We start from the raw sequence: 14,295 nt of genomic DNA, 5'->3' as shown, positions 1-14,295 counted from the left end.
TCTCTGTGTAGGAGTGTGTGTGGTCGTACCTCTCTGTGTAGGAGTGTGTGTGGTCGTCCCTCTCTGTGTAGGAGTGTGTGTGGTCGTCCCTCTCTGTGTAGGAGTGTGTGTGTCTCGTACCTCTCTGTGCAGGAGTGTGTGTGGTCGTCCCTCTCTGTGTAGGAGTGTGTGTGGTCGTCCCTCTCTGTGTAGGAGTGTGTGTGTCTCGTACCTCTCTGTGCAGGAGTGTGTGTGGTCGTCCCTGTCTGTGCAGGAGTGTGTGTGGTCGTCCCTCTCTGTGCAGGAGTGTGTGTGTCTCGTACCTCTCTGTGCAGGAGTGTGTGTGGTCGTCCCTCTCTGTGCAGGAGTGTGTATCTCGTACCTCTCTGTAGGGGAGTGTGTATCTCGTTCCTCTCTGTGTAGGAGTGTGTGTGGTCGTCCCTCTCTGTGTAGGAGTGTGTGTGGTCGTCCCTCTCTGTGTAGGAGTGTGTGTGGTCGTACCTCTCTGTGTAGGAGTGTGTGTGGTCGTCCCTCTCTGTGCAGGAGTGTGTGTGGTCGTCCCTCTCTGTGCAGGAGTGTGTGTGGTCGTACCTCTCTGTGCAGGAGTGTGTGTGTCTCGTACCTCTCTGTGTAGGAGTGTGTATGGTCGTACCTCTCTGTGTAGGAGTGTGTGTGGTCGTACCTCTCTGTGTAGGAGTGTGTGTGGTCGTCCCTCTCTGTGCAGGAGTGTGTGTGTCTCGTACCTCTCTGTGCAGGAGTGTGTGTGGTCGTCCCTGTCTGTGCAGGAGTGTGTGTGGTCGTCCCTCTCTGTGCAGGAGTGTGTGTATCTCGTACCTCTCTGTGTAGGAGTGTGTGTGGTCGTACCTCTCTGTGTAGGAGTGTGTGTGGTCGTCCCTCTCTGTGTAGGAGTGTGTGTGGTCGTACCTCTCTGTGCAGGAGTGTGTGTGGTCGTACCTCTCTGTGCAGGAGTGTGTGTGGTCGTACCTCTCTGTGCAGGAGTGTGTGTGGTCGTCCCTCTCTGTGTAGGAGTGTGTGTGTCTCGTACCTCTCTGTGTAGGAGTGTGTGTGGTCGTACCTCTCTGTGCAGGAGTGTGTGTGGTCGTACCTCTCTGTGCAGGAGTGTGTGTGGTCGTACCTCTCTGTGCAGGAGTGTGTGTGGTCGTACCTCTCTGTGCAGGAGTGTGTGTGGTCGTACCTCTCTGTGCAGGAGTGTGTGTGGTCGTACCTCTCTGTGCAGGAGTGTGTGTGGTCGTCCCTCTCTGTGTAGGAGTGTGTGTGTCTCGTACCTCTCTGTGTAGGAGTGTGTGTGGTCGTCCCTCTCTGTAGGGTGATCCTCTGAGAGATGACTCCATGGAACGAGACCAGATCCACCCCACTGCTACAACACACAGAGAGAGGTGATGATGATGATGATGATGATGGTACCTGAGCCTACCTGGTCTGCCTGACCGTTTAGTCACGTAATTAGGCTTCTCACGAAATGATGAAAATCAGGATAATTACTTTTTAGTGTAAGAGCTGTTCGAAAAAGATCGCCTGAAATTTCAGCTCGTTTTGATTGGATGGAGTTTTTGGCCTGCCTGGTGACATCACCAATAAGACTGAGAGTTCCAAACCTCTCGGGCCAATAACAGAGTTCCAAACCTCTCGGCCAATAACAGAGTTCCAAACCTCTCGGCCAATAACAGAGTTCCAAACCTCTCGGCCAATAACAGAGTTCCAAACCTCTCGGCCAATAACAGAGTTCCAAACCTCTCGGCCAATAACAGAGTTCCAAACCTCTCGGCCAATAACAGAGTTCCAAACCTCTCGGCCAATAACAGAGTTCCAAACCTCTCGGCCAATAACAGAGTTCCAAACCTCTCGGCCAATAACAGAGTTCCAAACCTCTCGGCCAATAACACAGTTCCAAACCTCTCGGCCAATAACAGAGTTCCAAACCTCTCGGCCAATAACAGAGTTCCAAACCTCTCGGGCCAATAACAGAGTTCCAAACCTCTCGGGCCAATAACAGAGTTCCAAACCTCTCTGCCAATAACAGAGTTCCAAACCTCTCGGGCCAATAACAGAGTTCCAAACCTCTCGACCAATAACAGAGTTCCAAACCTCTCTGCCAATAACAGAGTTCCAAACCTCTCGGCCAATAACAGAGTTCCAAACCTCTCGGCCAATAACAGAGTTCCAAACCTCTCGGCCAATAACAGAGTTCCAAACCTCTCGGCCAATAACAGAGTTCCAAACCTCTCGACCAATAACAGAGTTCCAAACCTCTCGGGCCAATAACAGAGTTCCAAACCTCTCGACCAATAACAGATTGTTTTCAGTTTTCCCACTCCCCACTCAGTCCTAGCAAAATTCTTGCTTAAGAAATTGCTCTTGGCTAAGAAGCTATTCGTTTCTTGTTGACCATTTTAATGTGAAACAATCAGAGTAAGGTAGTTAGTTCATTGTCACCTAGAATTGACTTGATACTGAGATTAAAATGGCTGCATTGGACCTTTAACTTCTTCGGGCTAGGGGGAAGTATTCGGAAGTTCGGATGACTGAGGTGCCCAGAGTAAACTGCCTGTTACTCAGGCCCAGAAGCTAGGATATGCATATAATTGGTAGTATTGGATAGAAAACACTCTGAAGTTTCTAAATCTGTTAAAATAATGTCTGTGAGTATAACAGAACTGATGTGGCAGGCGAAAACCCGAGGAGAATCCATCCGGAATTGTTTTAGTTTTTTTTGAGGTCACGGCCCATTCAAATCCTTGTTTATGGGAGATTCAAAAGGAAGACCTTCCAGATTGCAGTTCCTATGGCTTCCACTAGATGTCAACAGTCTTTAGAAAGGGTTTCTGGCTTGTTTTTTGAAAAATGAGCTAGAATTTGTAGTTTTTCTAGGTGGCTGTCATTTTGACTGTAGTGTTGTGGCGCGCACTTCGTTATTTATCTCCGGTATTGAACACACTGTTCTCCGTCTTAAATTTGATCGTTTATTTACATATTACGGTACCTGAGGATTGATTAGAAACGTTGTTTGACTTGTTTGGACGAAGTTTATTGGTGACTTTTGGGATTCCTTTGTATGCAATTTGAACGAGGGCAACAGGTGGATTACTGAATCAAGCGCGCCAACTAAACTGACTTTTTGGGGATATAAAGAAGGACTTTATCGAACAAAACGACCATTTGTTGTGTAGCTGGGACCCATGGGATTGCAAACAGAGGAAGATCTTCAAAGGTAAGTGATTTATTTTATCGCTATTTCTGACTTTCGTGATGCCTCTGCTGGTTTGGAAAATGTTTTTAATGCTTTTGTACGCGGGGCGCTGTCCTCAGATAATCGCATGGTATGCTTTCGCCGTAAAGCCTTTTTGAAATCTGACAAAGTAGCTGGATTAACAAGAAGTTACGCTTTTAGATGATGTATGACACTTATATTTTCATTCATGTTTATTATTACGATTTTTGTATTTTGAATTTCGCGCTCTGCAGTTTCACCGGATGTTGTCGAGGTGGAGCGCTAGCGGCACGTCTAGCCCGTTAAGCAAGGCAAACTCAAACAGCCACAGATAAAGTATTTGAAATAATTGTTTAAGTATTTGAAATCCAGGTCTGGTCTGGATGGCAATGATGAAGGTTGTCTGTTGCTCTGTGTGATTTCTTGGTCTATAACTTTTTCCCCATTTATCCAGAGTTCGGACTTCCTAACCCTGATGGTGCCGAAGGAGATGGTCGCCTCGCTTCGAGTTCTTAGGAAACTATGCAGTATTTTGTTTTTGTTATGTATTTTTTCTTACATTGTTACCCCAGGAAATCTTAAGTCTTATTACATACAGCCGGGAAGAACTATTGGATATAAGAGCAACATCAACTTACCAACATTACGACTTCCCCAAAGTGTATCCTCTGTTTGGACCACCACCCAGGACAATGGATCTAATTCCAGTAGTCGACCCAAAACAACGGCACCGCAGAAGGGGCAGACGAAGCGGCCACCTGGTCAGGCTCCGTAGACGTGCACATCGCCCACCACTCCCGAGTATACTACAAGCCAATGTCCAGTCTCTCGACAACGCGGCAGACGAAATTCGAGCAAGGTTTGTCTTCCAGAGAGACATCAGAGATTGTAACATTCTCTGTTTCATGGAAACATGGCTCTCTCGGGATATGTTGTCGGAGTCGTGCATCGTGCCGACAGAGATAAACACCTCTCTGGGAAGAAGAAAGACGAGGGGTGTTTCATGATTAACGACTCATGGTGTAATCATAACAACATACAGGAACTCAAGTCCTTCTGCTCACCCGACCTAGAATTCTTTACAATCAATTGCCGGCCATTTTACCTACCAAAAGAATTCCCGTCAATTATAGTCACAGCTGTGTACATCCCCCCCCTCAAGCAGAGACCAAGACGGCCCTCAAGGAACGTCAATAAGTAAACTGGAAACCATATATCCTGAGGCTGAATTTATAGTAGCTGGGTATTTTAACAAATCAAATTTGAGAACAAAGCTACCTAAATTCTATCAGCATATTGACTGTCGCACTCGTGCTGGGAAAACACTGGATCACTGCTACTCTAACTTCCGCAATGCATACAAGGGCCCTCCCCCGCCCTCCCATCGGCAAATCCGACCACGACTCCATCTTTGCTCCTACCGTCCTATAGGCAGAAACTCAAACAGGATGTACCCGTGACTAGAACCATTCAACGCTGGTCCCACCAATCGGAAGCCACGCTTCAAGATTGTTTTGATCACGCGGACTGGGATATGTTCTGATCAGTCTCAGAGAACGACATTGATCTATTATACGCTGACTCGGTGAGTGAAAAAGAAGAGCATAGGAGCGTGATCCACCGCATTTAACCACGGAAAGAAGTCTGGAAATATGGCTGAAAATAAACAGTGTAGTTATTCCCTCCGCAAGGCGATCAATCAAGAGAAATGCCGGACAAGGTGGAAGCGCAATTCAACGGCTCAGACACGAGACATGTGTGACAGGGTCTACAGGAAATCACAGACTACGAAAACAAAAACACCGACGTCACGCTTCCAGACAAACTAAACACCTTCTTTGCCCACTTTGAGGATAAAACAGTGGCACCGTCGCAGCCCGTTAACTTCTTATGGACAGCCGAGGATGGTTTGTCCTCGGGGTTTCGCCTACCATATCAGTTCTGTTATACTCACATACATTATTTTAACAGTTTTAGAAACATCAGAGTGTTTTCTATCCAAATATATTGATATGCATCCAATTGTATGCATATCCTCGCTTCTGGGCCTGAGTAACAGGCAGTTTACTTTGGGCGCGCTTTTCATCCGGACGTGAAAATACTCAGAGGTTAACAAGGACTGTGCCCCCCCCCCCCCCCCTCTCCTTCTCAGTGGCTGACGGGAGTGAAACATATAAACATGTTAACCCTCGCAAGGCTGCTGGCCCAGACGGCAGCCCTAGCCGCGTCCTCAGAGCATGCACAGACCAGCTGGCTGATGTGTTTACGGACATATTCAATCTCTCCCTATCCCAGTCTGCTGTTCCCACATGCTTCAAGATGGCCACCATTGTTCCTGTACCCAAGAAGGCAAAGATAACTGAACTAAATGATTATTGCCCCGTAGCACTTCTGTCATCATGAAGTGCTTTGAAAGACTAGTCAAGGATCATATCACCTCTACCTTACAGGCCACCCTAGACCCACTTCAGTTTGCTTACCGCCCCAATAGATCCATAGACGAGGCAATCGCCTTCACACTGCACACTGCCCTATCCCATCTGGACAAGAGGAATACGTATGTAAGAATGCTGTTCATTGACTACAGCTCAGCATTCAACCCCATAGTACCCTCCAAACTCATCATTAAGCTGGAGGCCCTGGGTCTGAACCCTGCCCTGTGCAATTGGGTCCTGGACTTTCTGACGGGCCGCCCCAAGGTGGTGAAGGTAGGAAACAACATCTCCACTTCACTGACCCTCAACACTGGGGCCCCACAAGGGTGTGTGCTCAGCCCTCTCCTGTACTCCCTGTTCACCCACGACTGCGTGGCCATGCACGCCTCCAACTCAATCATCAAGTTTGAAGATGACACAACTATCCACATCGATGGGACAGTAGTGGAGAAGAGCACACATCACTGACAATCTGAAATGGTCCACCCACACAGACAGTGTGGCGAAGAAGGCGCAACAGCACCTCTTCAATCTCAGGAGGCTGAAGAAATTGTCACCCAAAACACTCACAAACTTTTACAGGTGCACTATCAAGAGCATCATGTTGGGCTGTATCACCGCCTGGTACGGCAACTGCATCACCCTCAACCATAACCCTCTCCAGAGGGTAGTGCGGTCTGCACAACGCATCACCGGGGGGCAAACTACCTGCCCTCCAAGGACACCTACACCACCCGATGTCACAGGAAGGCCAAAAAGATCATCAAGGACAACAACCACCCGAGCCACTGCCTGTTCACCCCGCTATCATCCAGAAGGCGAGGTCAGTACAGGTGCATCAAAGCTGGGACCGAGAGACTGAAAAACAGCTTCTATCTCAAGGCCATCAGACTGTTAACCTGTTGGGGCAAGGGGGCAGTATTTGCACGGCCGGATAAAAAACGTACCCTATTTAAACTGGTTACTACTCTTGCCCAGAAATGAGAATATGCATATAATTAGGGGGGGATAGAAAACACTCTAATATGGATAGAAAACACTCTAAAGTTTCTAAAACTGTTTGAATGGTGTCTGTGAGTATAACAGAACTCATATGGCAGGCAAAAACCTGAGAAGATTCCATACAGGAAGTGCCCTGTCTGACCATTTGTTGTCCTTCTGTTGCATCTCTATCAAAAATACAGCATCTCTGCTGTAATGTGACATTTTCTAAGGCTTCCATTGGCTCTCAGAAGGCGCCAGAAAGTGTAATGGGGTGTCTGCTGTCTCTGGGCAAAGAACAGCAGGAGAATTTGTGAGTGGTCAGGCTGGGAACAGTGACACTGGAGATGCGCGTTCATGAGAATTCTCCATTTTTTTCTTTCAGCCTTTGAATGAATACAACGTCGCCCGGTTGGAATATTATCGCTATTTTACGAGAAAAATAGCATAAAAATTTATTTTAAACAGCGTTTGACATGCTTCGAAGTACGGTAATGGAATATTTTTAATTTTTTTGTCACGAAATGCGCTCGTGCGTCACCCTTCGGATAGTGACCTGAACGCATGAACAAAACGGAGGTATTTGGACATAACTATGGATTATTTGGAACCAAAACAACATTTGTTATTGAAGTAGAAGTCCTGGGAGTGCATTCTGACGAAGAACAGCAAAGGTAATCCAATTTTTCTAATAGTAATTCTGAGTTTAGGTTGCCCCAAACTTGGTGGGTGTCAAAATGGCTAGCCGTGATGCCGGGCTATGTACTCAGAATATTGCAAAATGTGCTTTCGCCGAAAAGCTATTTTAAAATCTGACACCGCAATTGCATAAAGGAGTTCTGTATCTATAATTCTTAAAATAATTGTTATGTTTCTTGTGAACGTTTATCGTGAGTAATTTAGTAAATTCACCGGAAGTATGCTAGTTCTGAACATCACATGCTAATGTAAAAAGCTGGTTTTTGATAGAAATATGAACTTGATTGAACAAAACATGCATGTATTGTATAACATAATGTCCTAGGAGTGTCATCTGATGAAGATCATCAAAGGTTAGTGCTGCATTTAGCTGTGGTTTTGGTTTCTGTGACATATATGCTTGCTTTGAAAATGGCTGTGTGATTATTTCTGGCTGGGTACTCTCCTGACATAATCTAATGTTTTGCTTTCGCTGTAAAGCCTTTTTGAAATCGGACAATGTGGTTAGATTAACGAGAGTCTTGTCTTCAAAATGGTGTAAAATAGAGATTTGTTTGAGAAATGTAAGTTATAACATTTTTGAGGTATTTGTATTTCGCGCCACGCGATTCCACTGGCTGTTGACTAGGGCGGGACGCTTAACAGCTTCTATCTCCAGGCCATCAGACTGGTAAACAGCTTCTATCTCCAGGCCATCAGACTGATAAACAGCTTCTATCTCCAGACCATCAGACTGATAAACAGCTTCTATCTCCAGACCATCAGACTGGTAAACAGCTTCTATCTCCAGACCATCAGACTGATAAACAGCTTCTATCTCCAGGCCATCAGACTGATAAACAGCTTCTATCTCCAGACCATCAGACTGATAAACAGCTTCTATCTCAAGGCCATCAGACTGCTAAACAGCAATCATTAACTCAGAGAGGCTGCTGCCTACATTGGGACCCAATCGCTGGCCACTTTAATAAATGGATCACTAGTCACTTTAAATAATGCCACTTTATTAAATAATGCCACTTTAATAACGTTTACATATCTTACATTACTCATTTCATATGTTTATACTGTATTTTATACCATCTACTGCATCTTGCCTATGCCGCTCGGCCATCACTCATCCATATATTTATATGTACATATTCTCATTCACCCCTTTAGATGTGTGTGTATTAATTGTTGGGGAATTGTTAGATTACTAGTTAGATATTACTGCACTGTTGGAACTAGAAGCACAAGCATTTCACTACACTCACATTAACATCTGCTAACCATGTGACCAATAACACCTGCTAACCATGTGACCAATAACACCTGCTAACCATGTGACCAATAACATCTGCTAACCATGTGACCAATAACATCTGCTAACCATGTGACCAATAACATCTGCTGACCATGTGACCAATAACATCTGCTAACCATGTGACCAATAACATCTGCTAACCATGTGACCAATAACACCTGCTAACCATGTGACCAATAACATCTGCTAACCACGTGACCAATAACATCTGCTAACCATGTGACCAATAACATCTGCTAACCATGTGACCAATAACATCTGCTAACCATGTGACCAATAACATCTGCTAACCATGTGACCAATAACATCTGCTAACCATGTGACCAATAACATCTGCTAACCACGTGACCAATAACATCTGCTAACCACGTGACCAATAACATCTGCTAACCATGTGACCAATAACATCTGCTAACCACGTGACCAATAACATCTGCTAACCACGTGACCAATAACATCTGCTAACCACGTGACCAATAACATCCGCTAACCACGTGACCAATAACATCCGCTAACCACGTGACCAATAACATCCGCTAACCACGTGACCAATAACATCCGCTAACCATGTGACCAATAACATCCGCTAACCACGTGACCAATAACATCCGCTAACCATGTGACCAATAACATCTGCCAACCATGTGACCAATAACATCTGCTAACCACGTGACCAATAACATCCGCTAACCACGTGACCAATAACATCCGCTAACCACGTGACCAATAACATCTGCTAACCACGTGACCAATAACATCTGCTAACCACGTGACCAATAACATCTGCTAACCACGTGACCAATAACATCTGCTAACCACGTGACCAATAACATCTGCTAACCATGTGACCAATAACATCTGCTAACCATGTGACCAATAACATCCGCTAACCATGTGACCAATAACATCCGCTAACCATGTGACCAATAACATCCGCTAACCATGTGACCAATAACATCCGCTAACCATGTGACCAATAACATCCGCTAACCATGTGACCAATAACATCCGCCAACCATGTGACCAATAACATCTGCTAACCATGTGACCAATAACATCTGCTAACCATGTGACCAATAACATCTGCTAACCACGTGACCAATAACATCTGCTAACCATGTGACCAATAACATCTGCTAACCACGTGACCAATAACATCTGCTAACCACGTAACCAATAACATCTGCTAACCTTGTGACCAATAACATCTGCTAACCATGTGACCAATAACACCTGCTAACCATGTGACCAATAACATCTGCTAACCACGTGACCAATAGCATCTGCTAACCACGTGACCAATAGCATCTGCTAACCACGTGACCAATAACATCTGCTAACCACGTGACCAATAACATCTGCTAACCACGTGACCAATAACATCTGCTAACCACGTGACCAATAACATCTGCTAACCACGTGACCAATAACATCTGCTAACCATGTGACCAATAACATCTGCTAACCATGTGACCAATAACATCTGCTAACCATGTGACCAATAACATCTGCTAACCATGTGACCAATAACATCTGCTAACCATGTGACCAATAACATCTGCTAACCATGTGACCAGTAACATCTGCTAACCATGTGACCAATAACATCTGCTAACCATGTGACCAATAACATCTGCTAACCATGTGACCAATAACATCTGCTAACCATGTGACCAATAACATCTGCTAACCATGTGACCAATAACATCTGCTAACCATGTGACCAATAACATCTGCTAACCATGTGACCAGTAACATCTGCTAACCATGTGACCAGTAACATCTGCTAACCATGTGACCAGTAACATCTGCTAACCATGTGACCAATAACATCTGCTAACCATGTGACCAGTAACATCTGCTAACCATGTGACCAATAACATCTGCTAACCATGTGACCAATAACATCTGCTAACCATGTGACCAATAACATCCGCTAACCATGTGACCAATAACATCCGCTAACCATGTGACCAATAACATCCGCTAACCATGTGACCAATAACATCCGCTAACCATGTGACCAATAACATCTGCTAACCATGTGACCAATTACATCTGCTAACCATGTGACCAATAACATCTGCTAACCATGTGACCAATAACATCTGCTAACCATGTGACCAATAACATCTGCTAACCATGTGACCAATAACACCTGCTAACCATGTGACCAATAACACCTGCTAACCATGTGACCAATAACATCTGCTGACCATGTGACCAATTACATCTGCTAACCATGTGACCAATTACATCTGCTAACCATGTGACCAATAACATCTGCTAACCATGTGACCAATAACATCTGCTAACCATGTGACCAATAACATCTGCTAACCATGTGACCAATAACATCTGCTAACCATGTGACCAATAACATCTGCTAACCATGTGACCAATAACATCTGCTAACCATGTGACCAATAACATCTGCTAACCATGTGACCAATAACACCTGCTAACCACGTGACCAATAACATCTGCTAACCATGTGACCAATAACATCTGCTAACCATGTGACCAATAACATCTGCTAACCATGTGACCAATAACACCTGCTAACCATGTGACCAATTACATCTGCTAACCATGTGACCAATAACCTGCTAACCATGTGACCAATAACATCTGCTAACCATGTGACCAATTACATCTGCTAACCATGTGACCAATAACCTGCTAACCATGTGACCAATAACATCTGCTAACCATGTGACCAATAACACCTGCTAACCATGTGACCAATAACATAGATTTGTTTTCTTACCAGCAGTCCAGGACCTCAGCCACAGACATGACCTTCTGAGAAATGAACTGGAGGAGAGAGAGGTCAGGGGTTAGAGGTCAGGGTTCAACTGGAGGAGAGAGAGGTCAGGGGTTAACTGGAGGAGAGAGAGGTCAGGGTTTAGAGGTCAGGGTTTAGAGGTCAGGGTTCAACTGGAGGAGAGAGGTCAGGGTTTAGAGGTCAGGGGTTAACTGGAGGAGAGGTCAGGGTTTAGAGGTCAGGGGTTAACTGGAGGAGAGGTCAGGGTTTAGAGGTCAGGGGTTAACTGGAGGAGAGGTCAGGGTTTAGAGGTCAGGGGTTAACTATAAGGAATTACAAAATACTTTATTTTTAAATTACAGGTTGAGCACCGTTTAGTCCTGCTGAACGCAGCCCAGCTCACCTGGGAGTAGGGCGTGGTCAGGAGTGGGCGGGTCAGGGTGTGGATCCTCCAATCAGAGCGCACCAGGAGGGAGGGGTTCGTATGGAGCTCTACACCGCTCCTCCCAGCAACACGACAGCCAATCAGAACACTGGGATCCTGAGTGACAGGAACACGGGCAAATCAGGCGAGATCAAAAGAAAACAACCCAAGTTTTTTAAGTTTATTAATTCGACCATTTTAAAATCAGAGAGGGATGGAGGGAGGGAGACAGAGAGAGGGATAGAGAGAGAGAGAGAGGGAGAGAGAGAGGGATGGAGGGAGGGAGGGAGACAGAGAGAGGGATAGAGACAGAGAGAGGGAGAGAGAGAGGGATGGAGGGAGGGAGACAGAGAGAGGGAGAGAGAGAGAGTGAGAGAGAGAGAGAGAGGGATGGAGGGAGGGAGACAGAGAGAGAGATAGAGAGAGTGAGAGAGAGAGAGAGAGGGATGGAGGGAGGGAGACAGAGCGAGGGATAGAGACAGAGAGAGGGAGAGAGAGATGGATGGAGGGAGGGAGACAGAGAGAGGGATAGAGAGAGAGAGAGGGAGAGAGAGAGGGATGGAGGGAGGGAGACAGAGAGAGAGATAGAGAGAGTGAGAGAGAGAGAGAGAGGGATGGAGGGAGGGAGACAGAGCGAGGGATAGAGACAGAGAGAGGGAGAGAGAGATGGATGGAGGGAGGGAGACAGAGAGAGGGATAGAGACAGAGAGAGGGAGAGAGAGAGGGATGGAGGGAGGGAGACAGAGAGAGGGAGAGAGAGAGAGTGAGAGAGAGAGAGAGAGGGATGGAGGGAGGGAGACAGAGCGAGGGATAGAGACAGAGAGAGGGAGAGAGAGAGAGTGAGAGAGAGGGATGGAGGGAGGGAGGGAGACAGAGCGAGGGATAGAGACAGAGAGAGGGAGAGAGAGAGGGATGGAGGGAGGGAGACAGAGAGAGGGATAGAGACAGAGAGAGGGAGAGAGAGAGGGATGGAGGGAGGGAGACAGAGAGAGGGAGAGAGAGAGGGATGGAGGGAGGGAGACAGAGAGAGGGATAGAGACAGAGAGAGGGAGAGAGAGAGGGATGGAGGGAGGGATGGAGGGAGGGAGACAGAGCGAGGGAGAGAGAGGGATGGAGGGAGGGAGGGAGGGAGACAGAGAGGGAGACAGAGAGTGTTAGGTGGGATCGAGGGATGGAGTGATGGAGGGATGGAGGATAGAGGGATGGAGGGATGGAGGATAGAGGGATGGAGGGATGGAGGATAGATGGATGGAGGGATGGAGGATAGAGGGATGGAGGATAGAGTACCTGCGTGTTAGGAGGGATGGAGGGATGGAGGATAGAGGGATGGAGGATAGAGTACCTGAGTGTTTGGAGGGATGGAGGGATGGAGGATAGAGGAATGGAGAGATGGAGGGATGGAGGGATGGAGGGATGGAGGATAGAGGGATGGAGGGATGGAGGGATGATAGAGGGATGGAGGGATGGAGGATAGAGGGATGGAGGGATGGAGGGATGGAGGATAGAGGGATGGAGGATAGAGGGATGGAGGATAGAGGGATGGAGGGATGGAGGGATGGAGGATAGAGGGATGGAGGATAGAGGGATGGAGGGATGGAGGGATGGAGGGATGGAGGATAGAGGGATGGAGGATAGAGGGATGGAGGGATGGAGGGATGGAGGATGGAGGGATGGAGGATAGAGGGATGGAGGATAGAGGGATGGAGGATAGAGGGATGGAGGATAGAGGGATGGAGGGATGGAGGATAGAGGGATGGAGGGATGGAGGGATGGAGGGATAGAGGGATGGAGGATAGAGGGATGGAGGATAGAGGGATGGAGGATAGAGGGATGGAGGGATGGAGGGATAGAGGGATGGAGGATAGAGGGATGGAGGGATGGAGGGATGGAGGATGGAGGGATGGAGGGATAGAGGGATGGAGGATGGAGGATAGAGGGATGGAGGGTGGAGGGATGGAGGATAGAGGGATGGAGAGATGGAGGGATGGATGATAGAGGGATGGAGGATAGAGGGATGGAGGATAGAGGGATGGAGGATAGAGGGATGGAGGATAGAGGGATGGAGGATGGAGGGATGGAGGATAGAGGGATGGAGGATAGAGGGATGGAGTGATGGAGGGATGGAGTGATAGAGGGATGGAGGATAGAGGGATGGAGGATAGAGGGATGGAGGATAGAGGGATGGAGGGATGGAGGATAGAGGGATGGAGGATAGAGGGATGGAGGATAGAGGGATGGAGGGATGGAGGGATGGAGGATAGAGGGATGGAGGATAGAGGGATGGAGGATAGAGGGATGGAGGATAGAGGGATGGAGGGATGGAGGATAGAGGGATGGAGGATAGAGGGATGGAGGATAGAGGGATGGAGGATAGAGGGATGGAGGATAGAGGGATGGAGGATAGAGGGATGGAGGGATGGAGGGATGGAGGATGGAGGGATGGAGGATAGAGGGATGGAGGATAGAGGGATGGAG

The 14,295-nt window shown here is 47.0% G+C and overlaps 1 protein-coding gene across 2 annotated transcripts in view; it reads right to left on the bottom strand.

The window, feature by feature from the left end:
• ctc1 (CTS telomere maintenance complex component 1) overlaps positions 1 to 14,295 on the bottom strand; it is an 84,920-nt gene that overhangs the window by 23,673 nt on the left and 46,952 nt on the right. For both annotated transcript variants that reach the window (XM_082977294.1, XM_082977295.1), the window contains 3 exons: positions 11,800 to 11,937; positions 11,400 to 11,446; positions 1,266 to 1,357 (listed from right to left, as the gene is read on the bottom strand). In XM_082977294.1, the coding sequence (XP_082833420.1) occupies positions 1,266 to 1,357; positions 11,400 to 11,446; positions 11,800 to 11,937 (277 nt within the window). The remainder of the gene's footprint in view (positions 1 to 1,265; positions 1,358 to 11,399; positions 11,447 to 11,799; positions 11,938 to 14,295) is intronic.

Source organism: Salmo salar, chromosome 07, assembly GCF_965601325.2.
Source record: "Salmo salar chromosome 07, fSalSal1, whole genome shotgun sequence".
NCBI classification, from domain to species: Eukaryota; Metazoa; Chordata; class Actinopteri; order Salmoniformes; family Salmonidae; genus Salmo; species Salmo salar.
The sequence above is the reverse complement of the archived record's forward strand: the minus strand, read 5'-3'. Positions and strand labels throughout refer to the sequence as shown.